The sequence below is a fragment of the Cryptomeria japonica genome, chromosome 3, assembly GCF_030272615.1.
Source record: "Cryptomeria japonica chromosome 3, Sugi_1.0, whole genome shotgun sequence".
Classification (NCBI taxonomy): Eukaryota; Viridiplantae; Streptophyta; class Pinopsida; order Cupressales; family Cupressaceae; genus Cryptomeria; species Cryptomeria japonica.
The window spans coordinates 691,489,277-691,507,836 of NC_081407.1; the positions used below are offsets into that span (position 1 = coordinate 691,489,277).

At 36.3% G+C, this 18,560-nt stretch overlaps 1 protein-coding gene across 1 annotated transcript; it reads left to right on the forward strand.

Moving 5' to 3' along the window:
- The first annotated feature begins 1,723 nt into the window (after window positions 1-1,723).
- Window positions 1,724-12,726, forward strand: LOC131034355 (stromal 70 kDa heat shock-related protein, chloroplastic). The gene is made up of 8 exons (XM_057965824.2): window positions 1,724-2,433; window positions 9,266-9,518; window positions 10,281-10,360; window positions 10,450-10,592; window positions 10,852-10,950; window positions 11,098-11,287; window positions 11,452-11,850; window positions 11,969-12,726. Exons 1-8 carry the CDS (start codon window positions 1,873-1,875, stop codon window positions 12,359-12,361), a joined length of 2,118 nt encoding a protein of 705 aa, XP_057821807.1. The 5' UTR covers window positions 1,724-1,872; the 3' UTR covers window positions 12,362-12,726.
- The last annotated feature ends 5,834 nt before the right edge of the window (window positions 12,727-18,560 follow it).

The following is an 18,560-nucleotide window of genomic DNA, read 5'->3' on the forward strand; positions in this document are numbered from 1 at the left end:
AACTCACGGAGGCTGCATACATGGTCAAAGCTGCGCAAAAGTGAGAGTTGGCGATGAATAAGCATCTCCAACGCTTACAATAGCAGCCAAACACCTCTTAGTCCTCTCTTATGCCAAGGACGTCCCCTCATCCCTCCCAGTAATTACATATGTTAAATTAGCTCCCATTTTGGATTTTGTCATCTAGAAGGTGACTTCTTTTTTTGGGGTGCTGTTGTAGATGATCAATATGTCACTCATAAATAAATACTACTTTGTTATGTTTTGTTAATAAGGGTGTTGTAATTAGTTCCCAAGAGTTGGGTTGGTTGTTGACGGTTGGCCGTCTTAACCAACCGTCGAGTACTATTTATATTATTGTTGTATCGAGAACAATTCATGTTGATGATATACAAAATCACACTTGGTAATAAAGAAACATCATTATGCCATATGCTGTGTTAAATATTTATTTGCTATTATTTTATTATGTTGCTGTGTTCTGTTTATTTTTCGTAAGTTAAAATTATTCCATTCAGGAGCAAACCTCAAATGAGTGTATAACATAAAAACCTTTGGCCAAGGTGGTGCAAAGGTTTGCTTGTGCCCAATCAACCCACTGTGTCCAAATATATTGTTTAGTCTTGGGCTCATACATATTAGCAAGAGACTGTAGTTGTGTGATCAACTAGAATTATGTAGGACACAACACTAGGCTCAGGTGACAACCTTGACCCATTCCTGTGTTTGTACCCTTGTGAAGGGTAGGGCCACTTCTAGTAGGAAGGTGTGCGGTGGAGCACTAGGTCTGTGGTTGGAGGAAAAATACTCGAGTGATGATCTCCCTCCGCAGATTCATGTCGAGACTTGTGATACAACTCAGTCATCTAGAAATACTCTAAACTCGTTCCTCTCTTTCTAAATGTTATGTATTTTAATGGTAAATTAAATAGACGAAGTTATTCAAAATATGTACATGTTAGATTCTTACTTAACATTACTCAACATTTCCAGTTATTCTTTATGTTGCTTATAAATTGTCATAACATGAAGGAAAGTTAATTCAATGCAAAAACAAATCATATGTAGATTTTATGAGCAACTTTTGATTTATGATATGAATGTTAGGTTATTTTTCATGTTAGTAGAAACATGTATATTACAATTTTTTTCTAGGAAGGCCCCCCTCCATGTAACCCATCCTAAGCCATCTGTAGACCCCAAAATAGATCGACCGATATCATAGACATAAAAGAATCCATTCCCATTTCCATTTCATCCCACACTCTTCTTCCGCCCAACAATAAACCTTACATCACATACACATCTCTCCCCACACATCCGCCCATTAACCTTACATTTGTTTAAATACACCACCTTGACAATTTATCCAAAACCATTACCACTCACATCCTAATTTCAAATCCTCTTTTCTCCAAACCCATTTTGAGGTTAAAACCCACCTCACCTATCTACCCTTCACAGCTGCGAAAAAAGAGTAGTCAAAGAGTTTTTACTACAGAAACTCGGCATTAGGCAGACCACAAAATTTTACGGGTCACAAATATTTGTCCGTTCCGTTGGAAGCGATTTTCTCGAAGGCGAACAAAACAAATTCGCACATTTTCTCAAACCCCCTACAGGCCTCTAGGTCTACTAATATCAAAAGAACGATCTAGAACATCCACGTGGCAAAATCCCCACGGCCAAATTCTTACTCAGAAACCCCTTCTTATCCTCCTCAACTTCAATTTCGTCATACGTTCATTCAGTTTATTCCTCTCTGTGTTTTTCTCGAAATCACTTCTTTTGGCTAACAAGAGCATTCGTTTCAGTTGCATTTCTATAGCTGTGTCCTCCGAGGTTTGGATTTTTTTTTTGAAATCCTAATCAATGGCGGCTGCTGCTCAGGTTCACGTTTTTGGAGCTGCAGTACCCGGTGCGGCTGCAACAGGCTCCGCCTCGAAGAAGAAAAATTTTCAGGGCGTGAGGAACAGCGCCTTTTTTGGCCTGCAAAAGGGTGCTTTCAATGGGAGTTTTATTACCCTGCGAAGCAAGCAGCTGCAGAGGAGGCGGGCCGTGAGACCTGTTAGGGTCGTCAATGAGAAGGTGGTGGGAATCGACCTCGGGACCACGAATTCGGCAGTGGCGGCAATGGAAGGAGGGAAGCCTACTATTGTTACGAATGCAGAGGGACAGAGGACGACGCCCTCTGTGGTTGCTTATACAAGAAACGGGGACAGGCTTGTTGGGCAGATTGCCAAACGCCAGGCTGTTGTGAATCCTGAGAATACATTCTTTTCGGTAAAGAGGTTTATTGGGCGGAAGATGAACGAGGTGGACGAAGAGTCAAAGCAGGTGTCTTACAGGGTTGTTCGTGACGAGAACGGCAATGTTAAATTGGATTGCCCAGCTATTGGGAAGCAGTTTGCAGCTGAAGAGATTTCTGCACAGGTTAGTTGATTTTTTGTATGGATTGAAGAGAGTTTATATTTTGTCAGTGTTTTTTAGGGTTTGGATTTGCCAGTTCTTGTCTAACTGTGTTGTTTTACGTTAGTACTATTGATTTTGCGTATAGCGTAAATTTAAGCATTGCCCTTGTTGCTGATGTATCGGATGGTTGTGCTGCTTCTTTCTGTAGAGTTTTAGGGTTTTGTAAGGAAGTTTCTTACGGATTTTGGTTTATTAAGTTATTATGTGTTGGGTAAATTATCTTTGTTAAGGCTATGCTCAGTTACCTGGATAGTGGGAAATCTCTTTTGTAAATGTTCGCTGCCCCCGGTGATTTGGATACGACACTTATTGAATTTCAGCGCCTAGCATTATGTTTACTGTATTTTTTTCGAAGAAGGTTCTACCCTAGCTTGGGCGTTATTAAATTAACAAATACTCTTAGTTTAATGTTCTTCTCCGTTGCAACAACAACGGGGAGTCTCTTTTGTTCAGGCGCTCACATCTGCTCGCTTGCCCAGCGATTTGGATGAACCATTTTATTGAATTTCAATGTCCAGCATATTTGACGACAATTCAACTCTCGAACTGTCTTTTGAGATTTGAACTCGCCGCGCTTTCATGGAACTGCTGCTTGTATTAGCATTTTTTACATTCGATCAGCTGTGTTCTATTGTTCTATATTATTTTGGGACCATTGTGGGTTTTTTCTAGCAGAGAGCTGTGTTTTAAGGATTTGAATTCATGCTCTGGTATGAGAGGATTTGAACAAAATATCGTTGATTACAGCAGTTGAGTTCATCTCTATTCTGACCTACCGGATTTAATTTTATTAAGCAGCGCACTCTTTTCTTTTTGGAAAATTGTGAGTATATGTAGAAGTGGATTTGAAGGTTGGGTTCCATAATCTTTCAACATTACATTTGTGTATTTAGTAGAGAATTTTGTTTGTTTTTGTGGGTTTGTGGGTTGTTTGTTTGCAGTCAAAAGGAAATATATTATGTAGTGAGAAGGAGATGGATTAACGACTGGATTAAGGGGGAAAATGAAATGGAAAATGTGTTGACCGTGAGAGGGTTTAATGACCGGATTAATTGTTTGTTGACCTGGTATGAATAATTAACATGGAAAGCTAATTATACAAGAACTAATAGCTGGGCTGTCTGTTTTGTGTGAAATTTCTTCTTAGGTCTATGGAAGTCATAACTTTAATGCTTTTGACCATTTTTCTTTTGTTATAGATTTCACGGGATTTAGATTGGTCTAAGGAGTGTTTTTCATTAGAAGTAGTTCTTGAACTATTTTCCTGCAAATGCGGCAGTTTCCCATCGACTTGGAGAGTTATTTAATTTTTCCAGGATGAGATGTCCTATTTTTTAGTTCCAGGATGATTTGGCTTAATTTCTAGGACTTCCTTAATGGAAAATTCAAAATTCACAGTCCAGTTGAATTCTTTCCAGGGTCGGTAGAAATTCTTGCTCTCTGGAGTTTCAGCCAATGTTTATGTAAATGCTAACTAATTAGTAGTTGACTTTCCGATAGAAAGAGCTGAAAAGTACTTTTTGATGCCTTAGGATGTCAAGTATGATTAATATGTGTGTTTTTTCTTGTTTTGTTTATGAATTCGTTACTTGTTTGGCATGTAGTTGCTCGTAAGATCTTCCTACTTTAGTTGGGAATATGTGATGATCTCCTGAAATTTTCAGAATTTTTAATGTAGTACCGTATTTGTGTTTGTTTAGAATTTAAATTTTAGAAAAAAATGTTTTAGGTTTGACACAATAATAATAAAGATTAGGAGATAAGGCCCCTACAGGATCCCGCTATAAACAAGTAGTTGTAAACAGAATTCCACAACTATTATGGGCTAGAGGCAGTAAGACCTAGAAAGGATTAGGCTTTAGGAGGCAGTAAAGAATTGGGATAGTAGGGCCTGCCACTGGCTAGGTAGTAAGTCTGTCTGCTCTCATGCAATAGTTGCTTCACCTGACCCTATTCACTTCTGGATAAGTAGTTGACAATATCATGCAAAGTTGTGCTATTCTTAGGGATTTTTTAGGTTTTTTGATGTGAGGATTTTCTGGAATGCCGTCTTCCATAACCACTTTTTCTCGAAGAATTGTAGATTTGGTACAGCATACCTTGGTATTGTCGTTTCATGGTAGTGTTTTATGGCTTTGTAAAGAGTGTTTTCAGGAATCCTTGTTTTGGATTTTATTTACTATTTAGTATTTTAGCAAAATCTGGTTTTTGTTAGTAAATATTTAAGTCACAACATTCAAATTTGAATTTGAATTCAGCGACCATGAAATTCGGCATTAAAATTGTCTTATATAAATTTCCTTTTTTTTAAAATGTAGATAATATATTCAATAAATTTAAAAACATGTAATATTCAATTTTTTAAGTACATCATATAAATTTATAAATCTATAACCATTTCTAAATTATACTACGACATTATATCATATATCAATATACATTTAATAGTTCAACAAAATAAATAAAATTTATAAGCTTATATTTATGAATATTTATTTGTTTGGGATTAATGATATAAATTTTTAAATTGTTATATAATAAAGTGAAACTAAACTTTTTCATTTAATTATATAATAGTTTAGAAATTTATATTATTAATATTAATATTAAACATTTCAAAACCCTTTTTTTTGCAAACCTAAACTAAAAAGAAAAAAATATCGGCAAATTAAACTAAAAAGAAAAAAATCTAACGCAAGGAAAAAATAGTGGTAGACAATGCCACGACAGCGTGAAATGGAGTTGCACATAAGACATTGTGCAGAGGCATCACACTGAACTGTTACGGTCACTGGAGGCGTCGTGCGGCATGTTTTTTTTTTTAAATGAATCATTACAGATTGCAACTGCTGTGTGTGGTGTTTAATGAGTGGTGACATGTTTTTCTAAAGAAAACACGTGAAAAATCCCGTAAAATTACTGCCGGAAACTCAAAAAAGTGTTTCAGAAAAATATTTTTTAAATGAAAAAAGGGGCCTTTTTTCTGTACGAACTTTTATTGTTAAATTTCAACGAATTTGATAAAAAAGTTTAAAATTCGCTGAGATTTGAATTTGAAGCATGATAATTGCCGAACTTTGTGACTTAGGTAAATATCATGGTGTTTACAATGAATGAAGGCAGAGATTAAAATATGGAGCAGCTAAATGGAATCTTTTGACTGAAGTAACGGATCATTAACTTCCTATAAATAACTGAAATGGAAAGTGAACTGCACAAAAGTTCATAGGTTACGTCTTGGTTTCATATAGCAGCTTTTTCCATTTGCATATGGGGCTTTAGTTTTTCCCTGGTTATTGTGCCTTTTGTTTTCTTCTAATAAACCTTGGTGAGGCATCCAGGGTCTGTAAAAAAGAGCAATTAAGCTTGGATTGTGGTAGGTGTTGGGTGCATCAGATTCTATGCTATAAGTATTTTTTATAATTCTGAAAAAAAAACTCTAAACTTGCCAACTAAGAAAAATTCCCCTTTTCTTCAAGAGCATGCAACTGTATGGAAATTTCATAATCTGACTGCTTCCCTTCACAAAAAAACTACTCTACAAGCCAATGATACACCAAGCTGAGAAATGGAAGAGCAAAGAAAAGTAAAACCATAACACAGGCACAAACTTTAACTGTATGTAAATTTCACAATTTGACTTAAGTCACTGCGTTCGAATTTGAATTCGAGTTTGACAACCATTAAATTCGGATGAAGTTCGGCAAAGGCCAAAAATTTCGAAAAAAAATTTGACATTAAATTCGTCTTATATATATATATATTTTAAATTATAAATAATATATCTAATAAATTATCAAAATAGTTTAAGATTTAAAATCATCATAAACATATTAAATAAACATTTTAAAAATAAATTAAAATGATAATAAATTAAATATACTAAGTATTAAATTTTTAATGAAAATTAAGTATATATAATTAAAAAACATTAAATAAATCTAAATCTATTTATTAGTAACTTTTTCGAATTTTATTAATTTTTTATAGATATTATTTTCTTAATTGTCTTAAGTGGTTCCATGATAATGTTTTAGCTTGGCTTTGTTCGCATATTCGGCTAATCTGAAAAAAAAACCAAAAAATCAAAACAAATATTGTTAACTCTAAACTTTAGAGTTAGAGGGACGGCTGCTGCACTGCAAGCACGAGGGACCCAGTCACGGCTGGGTAGGGGCTCACACAATGTGGCTAGGCAGTGGCTCATACGTTGTGGCTGGGCACGACCAAAATGGTTTCAATTGCGGTTGGGCACGGCCACAAAATTTTTAATTGGGATGAAGAATAAAAATCGCTTCATGTTCTGTACGAATTCCTGGTGAACTTTTTCGAATTTTATTAAATTTTTATAGATTTGCCAAATTTCGAACCTGAAGCCATAAATTCGGCGAACGTGGTGACAGAATTGGACTGCTCCCCTTTACAAAAAAACTACTCTACAAGTCAATGATCCACCAAACTGAGAAATGGAAGAGTAAAGAAAACCAAAAACCATAACACAGGCACAAACTTTACAAGCTATAATGCTATATATTTAATCACTCCTGGACACACAAACCAGCACAAGAAAATCAGATCACAGACCCTACAGCTTCAAACAGTGGACCAAAAACGGCTGTAGAGGGCAACTTACTGTGGTCCACCCAATGCCACTGTCAACAAAATATGGAGATGAGGGTGGAGGAGCAAATTACACAGTCCTTCTTACACAACCAGACATGGAATGACATCTTTGGCACCTTCTCCTCGTCTCAGGAGAGGGGACTTACCACAGCTCATCAGCTGTTTCAAAATCACAGCACCACTGAGAAGAATAAGGCGGGCTGCAGCAATCAGATTTATCTAGAGACCTTTCTATGCCTGCCTTGTGAGTCCTGCAAATGTTGTCCATCAGATCATGAAAGTGCTCTAGATGGCAATTGAGAAAAGCTTCTGCTTGGATTTTTATTTGTCTTGAAGTAGGTAGGTCCTTGCTGCCATTGATAGCATGGAGGCACAATTCAATGATGGAGCTATGTGGAACATGTTTCTTCACCCAGCAAATAGACTGGGTCCAGCAAAAGCTTCGGCATAGCTTCCCTTGTACACATGAAATCATTTCCATGCTTTTTGCCAAATCCCATATGTCTAATAGCCATGCCTACAGATCTGAGTTGATATCTTTTTCTCCAGGTACTCTGAAATTGTCAATCATGCCCTCACCTGCTATCTGCTCCTTCCTTCTACCACTGAAACCACTCTTCCCTTTTACCTCTGTGCGTTGCCATTTGCCTTACCCACCACTGGATGAGGCGGCCATCGGAAAAGAGCAAAAAATCAGAGCTGAAATACTGATTATAAACATTTCTGAATCAGAAATGTTGTACTCTTCTCCCACAAGCTAAAAACAGTAGAACCAAACCAGCACTTAAACATCATTATTCCACACACCCAGTGAGTAGTGATTATCGAAAGACTACCCAAGCCAGCAGCATGCAATGCAGTAAATCAGAGTACCCCTTCCTACTGAAGAGTATTCAATCCAAAGATCTGATGTGGGGAAAGATGTGGCACATTCTCACTTTAGTATATGATGGTGATAGTGTATCCTTGTGGGTATATTGTGGGTTTTTCTAGCACCAAAGTGGTAGCTAGCTTTAGTTTTGATATGGTTTTTGTTGGTATTAGCTTAGTTATGGACCAAAGCAAAATGCACTGTGAGAAAGGTTTGAATCAGTGAGTTGCTGACTTCTTTTCAATTACTTGTATTAAAATTAGAATAGCTGCATTTTGTGGTTTTTGGGTAGTGGTTTGCTTCCGAAGGAATATACGGATCAGTGAAATCCTAAGCTTTTGTTGTTCTGATGAGTTTTCTTTTCTTATAATTGTTAGGATTGTGAGTATTTTAGAAGGCTAGTTCTGATGGACATGGTATTTGTTGATAGCAGCTTTTAACACTCTGTTCGGGCTTTTTTATCCTTTTTGCAGTTTTGAAAGGGGGTTCGTCATTGCCAGCTTAATAATTAATTTTTGTGCTCCATATGTTGAAAATATCAAAATTCAATATCTGTTTGAAATATATACCCAGTCCAATAGGTGCCTCTCTTTCCTTTTTAGATCAGGGTCTATATTTTTTCATATGGTATTTTGAGGGCTTAGAAAGCTATGCATTTAATGTATACTTTTTGGGTTTTATTCTGATTGATGTTGTAATATATTAAATTGTTAGTCTTGATTTGCATGTCACGTGTTCACGAATAATCCTATATGTAGTGTGGTGGAGTCAGCTTTTGATTCTAAAATTTTGAAATGTAAGTTGTATGAGATGGAAGAAAATGTGTGCATGGGATATAACTAAATTTATTTTAACGAGTTAAAAACAAGATTTTGAATTAAACCTACAGTAATAAGTTCAATTGAGTCAATGCAAACAAGAAACACAAATGTTATTGAGTGGTGAATTCATTACCTTACTGCAACTGTAAGATATTTTAATGAAGTAACCCTTATCTGTATCTGTCTGGCCTGGAAGGCAAGCCTTTTGGGTGGGAAGATTTTATGCTGATATTAGCTTTTATGCTTTAATTATTTCCAATATATATTTTTAACGTGTGACAGTTTTCTCACCTTCTTAGATTTTGGATTTGTGTATAATTTGAATGGTTCTTGATTCTACGTTGCTTATAACTAAGAGGTGGTTTTGTTTACTGATAATGTTTTATGGTTGAGTGTTTTGGGTCTGAACTTGAAGTGAATTTTTGGGTATTTTAGCAATTGGGGGCCTTAAAAATGCATTGGGTTTTCTATGATGCAGGTTTTGAGAAAACTTGTAGATGATGCCTCCAAGTTTTTGAATGAGAAGGTCAACAAGGCTGTAGTCACAGTTCCTGCATACTTCAATGACTCCCAGAGAACAGCTACTAAGGATGCTGGTCGAATTGCTGGGTTGGAAGTTTTGAGGATTATCAATGAACCAACTGCTGCTTCATTGGCATATGGATTTGAGAGAAAGAACAATGAAACTATACTTGTTTTTGATCTTGGTGGCGGAACATTTGATGTTTCAGGTAGAAAAGCTGTATTATAAGCACATAAATTTTTGATTTTGCTAACAATTTTAGACACTGTAAATATGGAGTATAATTGCTTGTTTTTTTTTTTTGGTTTATTCATCTTAGCGATTGGCGTTTTCTTATCTTGGCACTGGGCTTACATTTAGTGGCATTTTTTTGTATTGATCAGCATGATTAACAAAAGAAGTGCTTATGTTTTTGCAAATTTATGCGTTCTTGTTGCATTTTGTTTGTTGTGATGTTTGTCAAGTTGGGAATACTTTACTATTTTCTTTGTGCTTTTCAACCTTTTAATAGGTCACTTGTGTTCATTCCTCTATCATTACGTATGCCTGAATATCTGGTGTCCCTGAGTTATGATTCTGTGGCAAAATATTGTGTGCCTTGTTTTGCATGCTGTAGATTCCATGTGTGCAATTGTGTCGTGATGGAAGTTTTGTTGATCTTAAGCTGTTCATTCAAAGCTGCACATGTTATGCTTCTGTTCCAATTCTTCAGGCTTTAGTTAATCATTGCTTATAATTACTACTTTTAAGTTCCTAGTTGTATTTGTTTATCCCTAATCTTCAATTTTATGTTGCAATCTCTTATTGTTAAATCAACTTTTCTTTTCTAATTTAAGCATTGAGGATTTTATTTTTCCTGAAATTATAAACCATTTCTATAGGGTAGTTTTTGTACAATGGTTTATGCAGCTATTGCTTGAATTGATCTTATTAGAAATGCAAGTTCCAACATTTGGTAATTCTTTTTCAGTGCTTGAGGTTGGAGATGGTGTGTTTGAGGTGCTCTCCACTTCAGGTGACACTCATCTAGGAGGAGATGACTTCGACAAGGTTTGACTGTTTTCTTGAATTTAGCTTTAGCTGAATCAACCAGTTTTATTTGGATTCAAGGTTGTAATTTAGTTGATTTGTTGTTATAGAGAATTGTTGACTGGCTGGCTGCGAGCTTTAAGAGAGATGAGGGAATTGATCTGTTAAAAGACAAACAAGCACTTCAACGGTTAACAGAAACAGCAGAAAAGGCAAAGATGGAATTATCGTCACTCACACAAACAAGCATTAGGTGAGTGCAAAACTTTAAGTCCCAGGAGGTTTATTTCCATAACAAGATAATACTAAAATTATGGTAGGACTTAGCATTTATGTTGTTGTGCTAGGGTGTGAAGATTATTTCTACCGTTTTGTGATGGCTAAAATGTTTCAATCTTTTTGAGTGTGTTAGATGCTTGCTGACTGTATTAAATTCAGTTTTTTCTTTAACTTCTCACCATTATTTGGAAAATTCGGTGACTATAATGTTCAATTATCAATCTGTGCCACAGTTTACCATTCATAACGGCTACCGCAGATGGTCCTAAGCACATTGAGACATCGCTTACAAGGGCTAAATTCGAAGAGTTGTGTTCGGATCTACTTGACCGGTAAGTTTTTACAGTTAACTAATTTCAGAGAATTGCAGTTTCCCCATGCTTGTCTACAAACAAGTTGGTGTTCATGGGAGGCGCACTTTATCCATTGTATTGTGGATTAGATTTTGTACATTCTCACCATTTTTACACTTGTTGCAGGCTGAAGACTCCTGTGGAGAATTCATTGAGAGATGCAAAATTGTCCTACAAAGACCTAGATGAAATTATCTTGGTTGGGGGATCAACCAGGATTCCTGCTGTTCAGGAACTTGTCAAGAAGATGACTGGCAAAGAACCCAATGTCACTGTAAATCCAGATGAAGTTGTTGCTCTAGGGGCAGCTGTTCAGGTGTGTATGGAGTTGAACTTCTTGCAAAGAATTAATTATCTTGTTAGCAACTTTCGACTAGGTGTATTTGACTTGGAGATTTTGTCTGGAGTATTTTGTTTTCATCATTGTCTCTCTGCATATGAAATCAATCAATAAAATATTTCTGATGCATTGGTTATTAGGCTGGAGTGTTGGCTGGCGATGTCAGTGATATTGTGCTTCTGGATGTCACCCCACTCTCAATTGGGTTGGAAACTCTTGGTGGTGTAATGACAAAGATCATTCCACGGAATACCACTCTACCCACTTCAAAATCTGAGGTGTTTTCTACAGCAGCCGATGGTCAGACAAGTGTTGAAATCAATGTTTTGCAAGGGGAACGAGAGTTTGTGAGAGACAACAAGTCTCTTGGGAGTTTCCGGTTGGATGGGATACCACCTGCTCCTCGAGGGGTGCCTCAAATAGAGGTTAAGTTTGACATTGATGCAAATGGTATCCTCTCAGTCACTGCTGTAGACAAAGGCACTGGAAAGAAGCAGGACATTACCATAACGGGTGCAAGTACCCTACCAACTGATGAGGTAATTTCAAAATTCTGTGATCAAACTCCCCATTTTAGTAAATTGTAAATATAGAGTTTGTTTAGTTGCTTTTGGCTTGCATCAATGTAGCTACATCTTGTTGAGCTTATGATTGCAGGTTGAAAGAATGGTGAAAGAGGCTGAAAAATTTGCTAAAGAAGACAAGGAAAAGAGAGAAGAAATTGACACAAAGAATCAAGCTGAGTCTGTTATCTATCAGACTGAAAAACAGTTGAAGGAACTTGGTGATAAGGTACCTGCAGAGGTAAAAGGTAAGGTCGAGGCCAAGCTAAAAGAGCTACAAGATGCAGTTGCTGGTGGCTCTACACAGGCAATGAAGGATAGCATGGCAGCCCTCAATCAAGAAGTAATGATGCTAGGGCAATCTGTTTACCAACAAGGAGCAGCTGGTGGGCCAGCTGCTAGTGGTCCTGCAGATTCAGGTAGCCCAGGAGAAAAAGCTCCTGGAGGCGATGATGTAATTGATGCTGATTTTACAGACAGCACATAGACAACCATGTAAAACGGCTTTTATTTGTATTTTGCCTGAAATAAGCTTGTGTCGTGATTTTAGGATTAAGCCCAAAGGAAATTGCCAGATAGGAAAGAAGGGACCTTTCAATGGTGTGAAAAGTTCCCTGCTAGTAGTTGAGATTGGTGTTACGGTTTGTAGATAATATTATTACTCCATTCCAGATAATACAATCGGCGGACAGGAAAGTACATGAGCAAAAGTTCCTTTTCCCTCTGACACGTTTTGACGTTGGTCTAGTTGAATTTGTATTATTAATTCTGGGTCTATCATAAGAAACTATTGGATGGAGGGGCAGTTACGTTTCTTAATTTAATCCATATCCTGAGAAGAGTTTTGCTTGAGCTCTGTTACAGTGTTTCTTCCGTTTAGTATATTCATAAAATGTTCATTAGAAGAAATTAGTATATCTGATTCTAATTATCCAAAAAATTCTAGCCATGATTGCCACTTTTTGAATGCTTCTATTACAATAGTCTCTAAGAAAACCTGTGTTTTTCCTTTGATAGTCACTGCTCTGTTCATTATCAATAGCGATGACCTTTTATTTTTATCTTTGCAAGCCATGCTAACAGAGGAGCCTTTTGTAATGCCTACTGGCATGTGAATAGTTAAAAAATGAAGTGTTGTGATTGATCTGTTCCGTGTTAAAAATGTTTCACGCATCTATTTGGAGTTGCCGAGGTATTTAAGAAAATGGAGATTAGGAGCTACAATTATTCGAATCTTATTCAGGTTTTTTAACTTCCTTTTTTTTTTGTGGTACTTATCCATAAGTATTGAGAAGCACACATCTCTCTACTTTTACCATATAAAACATATAAGATTTTGGTTAAATGCCATTGAAGTACTAATGCCTATTGGTATTTGGACTCTTGAACAAAGTAGGTTTTGAATGATCTTTTTGGTAGAAATATGTCACTCCTCTACTTATGAGCTTTAGGAAAGGTGATTATCATGCAGGTAGATAAAAGTATTGTCGTAGTCAAGTTACTTAGTATTGTCGTAGTCAAGTTACTTTTTTGTAGTCAAATTTTGTTTTGACTAGAGCACTAAATAATAAATGCTTATACAATTCTATGACCGGGGGGTGGTAATTAAACTTGTATTGTTGAAACACTGAATTTAACAGGCAGCTGGACAAATTGCTTATCGCCAAGACAATTAATAAATGAGAAAATTTTTTCTTGCCCAAGTAACATATTTAGTGCATCTATTGAGGTTGAAGTATCTGGCTGATCTATCTAAAGGTATACTGATATTTGAAGATATTAATAAATTAAATTGAAAGTATTTAAAGATATTTAATAATTTCAAGATATTAAACAAAGTGCCATGTAGCAATCTCTTTTAATAGATGGCATCAATTTAGGAGCAGACTATAATAATTTGAGACTAATCAATTCTTGCAGGTTGTAATATAACAATTTTAGTGTCAATAAATATTATAGTTGTTAGGGTCGATAGTTTCAAGTTTGATTAGTGCTATGCAAACTTTGACTAGTCTAGTTGAACTTGAGTTGATTCCGTAACATACATATTTATTATTGTTTGTTCAATTAATATGTATTAAATAATATACATATACAATCTTATTGCTACCAATGTTGCAAAAATTAGTAGATAGTTCAATTGTCTCAAAATCATTTAAGGAAGCTAGTTAAACATGCTCATATTATAAAATTAGAATAATATCTATTATTAATTTTTTTTAATAGAAATTTTGTATGTACTATCAATGACCTATACTATCAATGACCAGATGAGTGTAGGTAATATTTTCTCTAATGTTTATCTTTTACTTCGATAGAGAAACTCTAATATTTTTTATGAAACAAATTTGATTTCAACCATACTATTGAATACTATAATACAATACTACAAAGGGAACTACTTCATAATTTTTGTTTTGATATATACAAAGCTTATAATAAGGGTACAATTTTTCTTTTTGTTCTCATTTTTAAAAAAGGAGCCAATCGCTTGACCATTGCTCTGTAATATGGTCTATAAAATCATTACTAAATTGATTGCTCTGTAATATGGTCTATAAAATCATTACTAAATTGATTACATAGAGGTTCACGATTTGACTTTGGTATTTGTTCTTGGATGAGCAAGAAGATTTTATTGCAGGGAAACAAATTCTCGATGGAGTGGTGATGGAGTGGTGGTTGTTGCTGAAGCTATGCATTCCATGGCAACATCTAAGGAAAAATCCATGTTCATTAAACTTGACATGTCTAAAACTCATCATCGGGTTAAGTGGCAATTCTTGCAAAAAATTCTCATAGCCTTTGGATTTAGTAATGAATGGGTTAGTTGGACAATGAACCGTGTTACTTCTTCGTCGTGCCTTCTAAGTTATTTGGGGCTTCCAGGGGCCTTTGCCAAGGGGACCCTTTATCTCCCTATTTGTTTATTATTATGGTTGAGAGCTTGGGCAGATTCATCAAGTCTCAGGTTTCTCAAGGTTTGATTTAGGGTTGGAGTTGGGTTAATGGGCTACCAAAGCACTGCCACTTTCAAATATTTTGAGGTTTCAAATTGGTTATCTTCCCTTGGTTTATCTAGTTGTAGGCAAGCGGCTTAGGGGTTACAGGCGGGAGCTATTGGATAAGTTACATCAAAAGGTTAACCATTGGACACATCGATGGCTCTCCATAGTTGCTAGGGTGACTCTTCTTCAATCTGTGATTTAGGCTCTTCCTATTTACAAGTGTTGTGTTCACGTGGCTCCTTCCTATTTCCAGGTGTTGTGTTTAAGTGTCTCCTTCCTATTTCCTTGAGGAATTTGATGCTTTTTCGTGCTAATTTGCTTTCCTCTAAGTGGAGCTTAGTTAAGTGGGAGTCCAAGCAACCTAAGCGGAAGATTGATCGGGTGGGTCATTGGCTTCCTCCTCATCAAGGAGTTTTGAAGATAAATACTAATGGCTCTTCAAGGGGGAATCCCGATTCTATTGATATTGGTGGTGTAGGTTGTGATAGCTTTGGTTATGTTCAATTTATCTTTTCAATTTATAATGGGTTTTATACAAATAATTACATGGAGGCTCTCACCATTTTGTTTGTTGTGGAGAGAAGTTGTGCTCTTGGTTGGAAACAAATTATGTCAGATTCACAAGTGGTGGTGAATTTGCTAACTGAGCAGTGACTAGTTTATGTTATTCGACACCTTGCTTTTGTTATTTGACAGATTCTATGGTTGGGCAACTTTTTGGAATCTGCAACTTCTACTCATATTCCTAAGGAGTGGAATAGAGTAGCGAAGTATTTGGCCAAATGAGCTTTTGAACATTTGCAAGGCTGGAACATTGTGGATAGGGCACAATTATCTTTGAAGTTGTCTCATATGTTGGAGTAGTTAGTTGCTGAAGATAGAGAAGTGTAATGCTTTGATGTTCCTTGTTGGGCTGCTTGCCCTTCTTGCTTTGTAATTCACTTGGGTTCAATAAAATTTTACTCCTTTAATGATAAAAAATATGACAAAAGTGAAACAATTTTTTTAAATAGTTTGATAAATAACTCAAATTAAAAGTGAAATAACTTTAATGTATTTAAGATATTTATAATAATTATTTTAAATAAAGAGAAAAACTATTTTATCTAATGTATATAATTTTTTTTAGTTTTCCAAGTAAATATATTTTAAAAGATGAATATAATTTTAATTTATGATATTCTATTTATAATAGTTAATATGATTAATAATTTAATTTTAATTTTAATATATCAATTATATAACATAGTTATTATTATAGTATATTACAACTGAAAATGCAATTTCATCTTGAAACAATTGAAATTATGGTACCAAAAGAAATGATCAATTGGCAAATTGCTATTTAAAACAATTTCTCAAATTAGACAATTACATGTCAAACGAAAATAATTAATGGCAATAAATATAAGACCTATTCTTTAATGAATTATCAATATCTAAAATAGTAAAAAGTGAAATATTTTGCCTAGTATCATATGTCTATATTATTAATATTTTTTATATTTGTATAAATTTTTACTAATTGATAAAGAGGACTAGAGCCAATGCTTTCATTTTGAGGTTAAGTCCAAAGCAATTCAAAGCTGATTTATGAAATGAGTAGTGTTGTTTACAATAAAAGGCAAGACAAAAAGAACTAGACACATAATAATAATGTTTATTTTCACAAGTTCCCAAAGGGATACAAGAAATAATTAATGGTTTTGTAACATTTTTTTTGAGACCAATATAGCATTTCACGAAGTTCTAGAAATAATGGTTTTATAACAGAAATTTAATATTTTTGGGACCATATAGCATAATTATGTGAAGAAGTGTATCTAAAATGGCAATGAGGATTATATTGTAGCATTGTCAAAAGCCGGAAACTGCTTAAGGGAGGCCTAAAATGGCAGATGGGCAATGGTGAGAAGATTAGATTCTGGGAAGATAACCGGATTGGGGATAGACCCCTGGCCTTTACTCGCTTCAGCTGCCTCATGGGGAGTCTCAAGGAATCACTTGGTCCTCTCGTGATGAATTACATATCCCCCCTTCGCCGTTGGATGAGGCTTGCTGATGGCCTGGGGGATAACACTCATTTGGGTCATTTGGCGGGGGATCTTCAGTCCATTCTTGAGGAGGTCAGGATTCCCCTATCCCCCCATGCTGACAAGTTTGTTTGGGCAAAGAATTCCTCCGAGTCCTTCAGTGTCAAGTCAGCCTACAATCTTCTCATCACTCCTACCAATGATTTCTACAGCTGGAGGAAAGTTTGGAATTCACAGCTTATCCCAAAAATATTTTTTTTTCCAGGTGGACGACTCTCCATGGGAAGATCCTAACCATTGATAACCTTAAGAGGAGAGGCTTTCTGATGGCCAATTGGTGTGTGCTGTGTAATCGCGCTGAGGAAAGTATCAATCATCTCTTTATTCATTGTCCCTTTGCCTCCATGGTCTGGTACAAAGTCTTACAAAAATTCAACATCGCCTGGACCTTCTTAGAAGACTTACAACAGTTTGTCATCAACTGGGAGTGCCCGTCATCTCACCCCCGATCAGACAGTTTTGGAAACTCATCCCTCCTCATATTTGCTGGAACATCTGGAAGGAAAGGAATAACTGAATCTTCCGTGATACCAACAACTTTGTGGACAATGTGGTCGGCATAACAGAGAAGCTTCTTAGGGAGAATGCTCTGGTCTGCAAATGGAAAAAGCCACAATACACCCCTTTGGAGATGGATTGCAATTGGGTTAGGATATGGAATTTGCCTGACAACTTCCTCCAATATGACAATTCTAAAAGGTTGGAGAGATTCAACACTAGATGGTCGACCCCTTCCCCCTCATGGTTTAAACTCAACTTTGATGGAGCCGCTCGCAGTGGGGTTGCGACAGGAGGTGGAATTATAAGGGACAACTTGGGCAATTTGGTTTTGGCCTATGCTGGCAATTTTGGTTAAGCCTCGAGTAACATGGCTGAAGCCTTAACGCTCTTCTGGGGTCTTAAATTGGCTCTCACTATTGACTCTAAAAGATTGGTCATTGAGGGGGATTCTAAGCTGATCATTGAGGCGACCAAAGGTGTTTCCGGGATTAGCTGGATGATTCGCAACATTCTCAAGGACATATGGTCTATGATTGTTTGGCTGGAGGAATTTCACATTCAACATATTTATAGAGAGGGCAATTCGATGGCGGACTCACTGGCTGCGGCGAGCCTTGAGATGAAGGGTATGAGGTGTTGGAGACACTTGGCATCACTTTCTGACATACAAAAATCCCTCATAGGGAGAGATCAAAATTACCTTACCGACCAATGAATTGCTATGGTTTATTTTACGGGTGGATATACTGGTCTATCTGGGGGACCATGATGAAGGCGGGAAATTCAAATTTGAATTGGTCGGGTTTTGCCAAGGTGGCCAATGGTGGTCCCCATACTCTGCACCGCTTTGACCTGGTGATGACGTGCTTGGCCACCTATACTTGTGATGCCAACGGTTTGCAACTGCATCCTTTAATCATTAATATGATAGACCCTAGCAAGTACAATAATTATTGCTTTAACTAGAGTTCAAGATATTTCCAAAATGAAGCTTTATGCAAGTTGGCGGAGGAGATAAGAGGTGTCCTTTCGCATGCTTATCGGAGCTAGTGAGTACTTGCCTTGGGAAGCACCACAACTGATA

What these genes read in the sequence shown, in the direction of transcription:
- LOC131034355 (XM_057965824.2), top strand. Translation starts at nt 1,873, where the DNA reads ATGGCGGCTGCTGCTCAGGTTCACGTTTTTGGAGCTGCAGTACCCGGT. An exon ending in TGTTCGGATCTACTTGACCG is followed by an intron (nt 10,951 to 11,097) that starts GTAAGTTTTTAC and finishes CACTTGTTGCAG; the next exon opens with GCTGAAGACTCCTGTGGAGA. An exon ending in GTACCCTACCAACTGATGAG is followed by an intron (nt 11,851 to 11,968) that starts GTAATTTCAAAA and finishes TTATGATTGCAG; the next exon opens with GTTGAAAGAATGGTGAAAGA.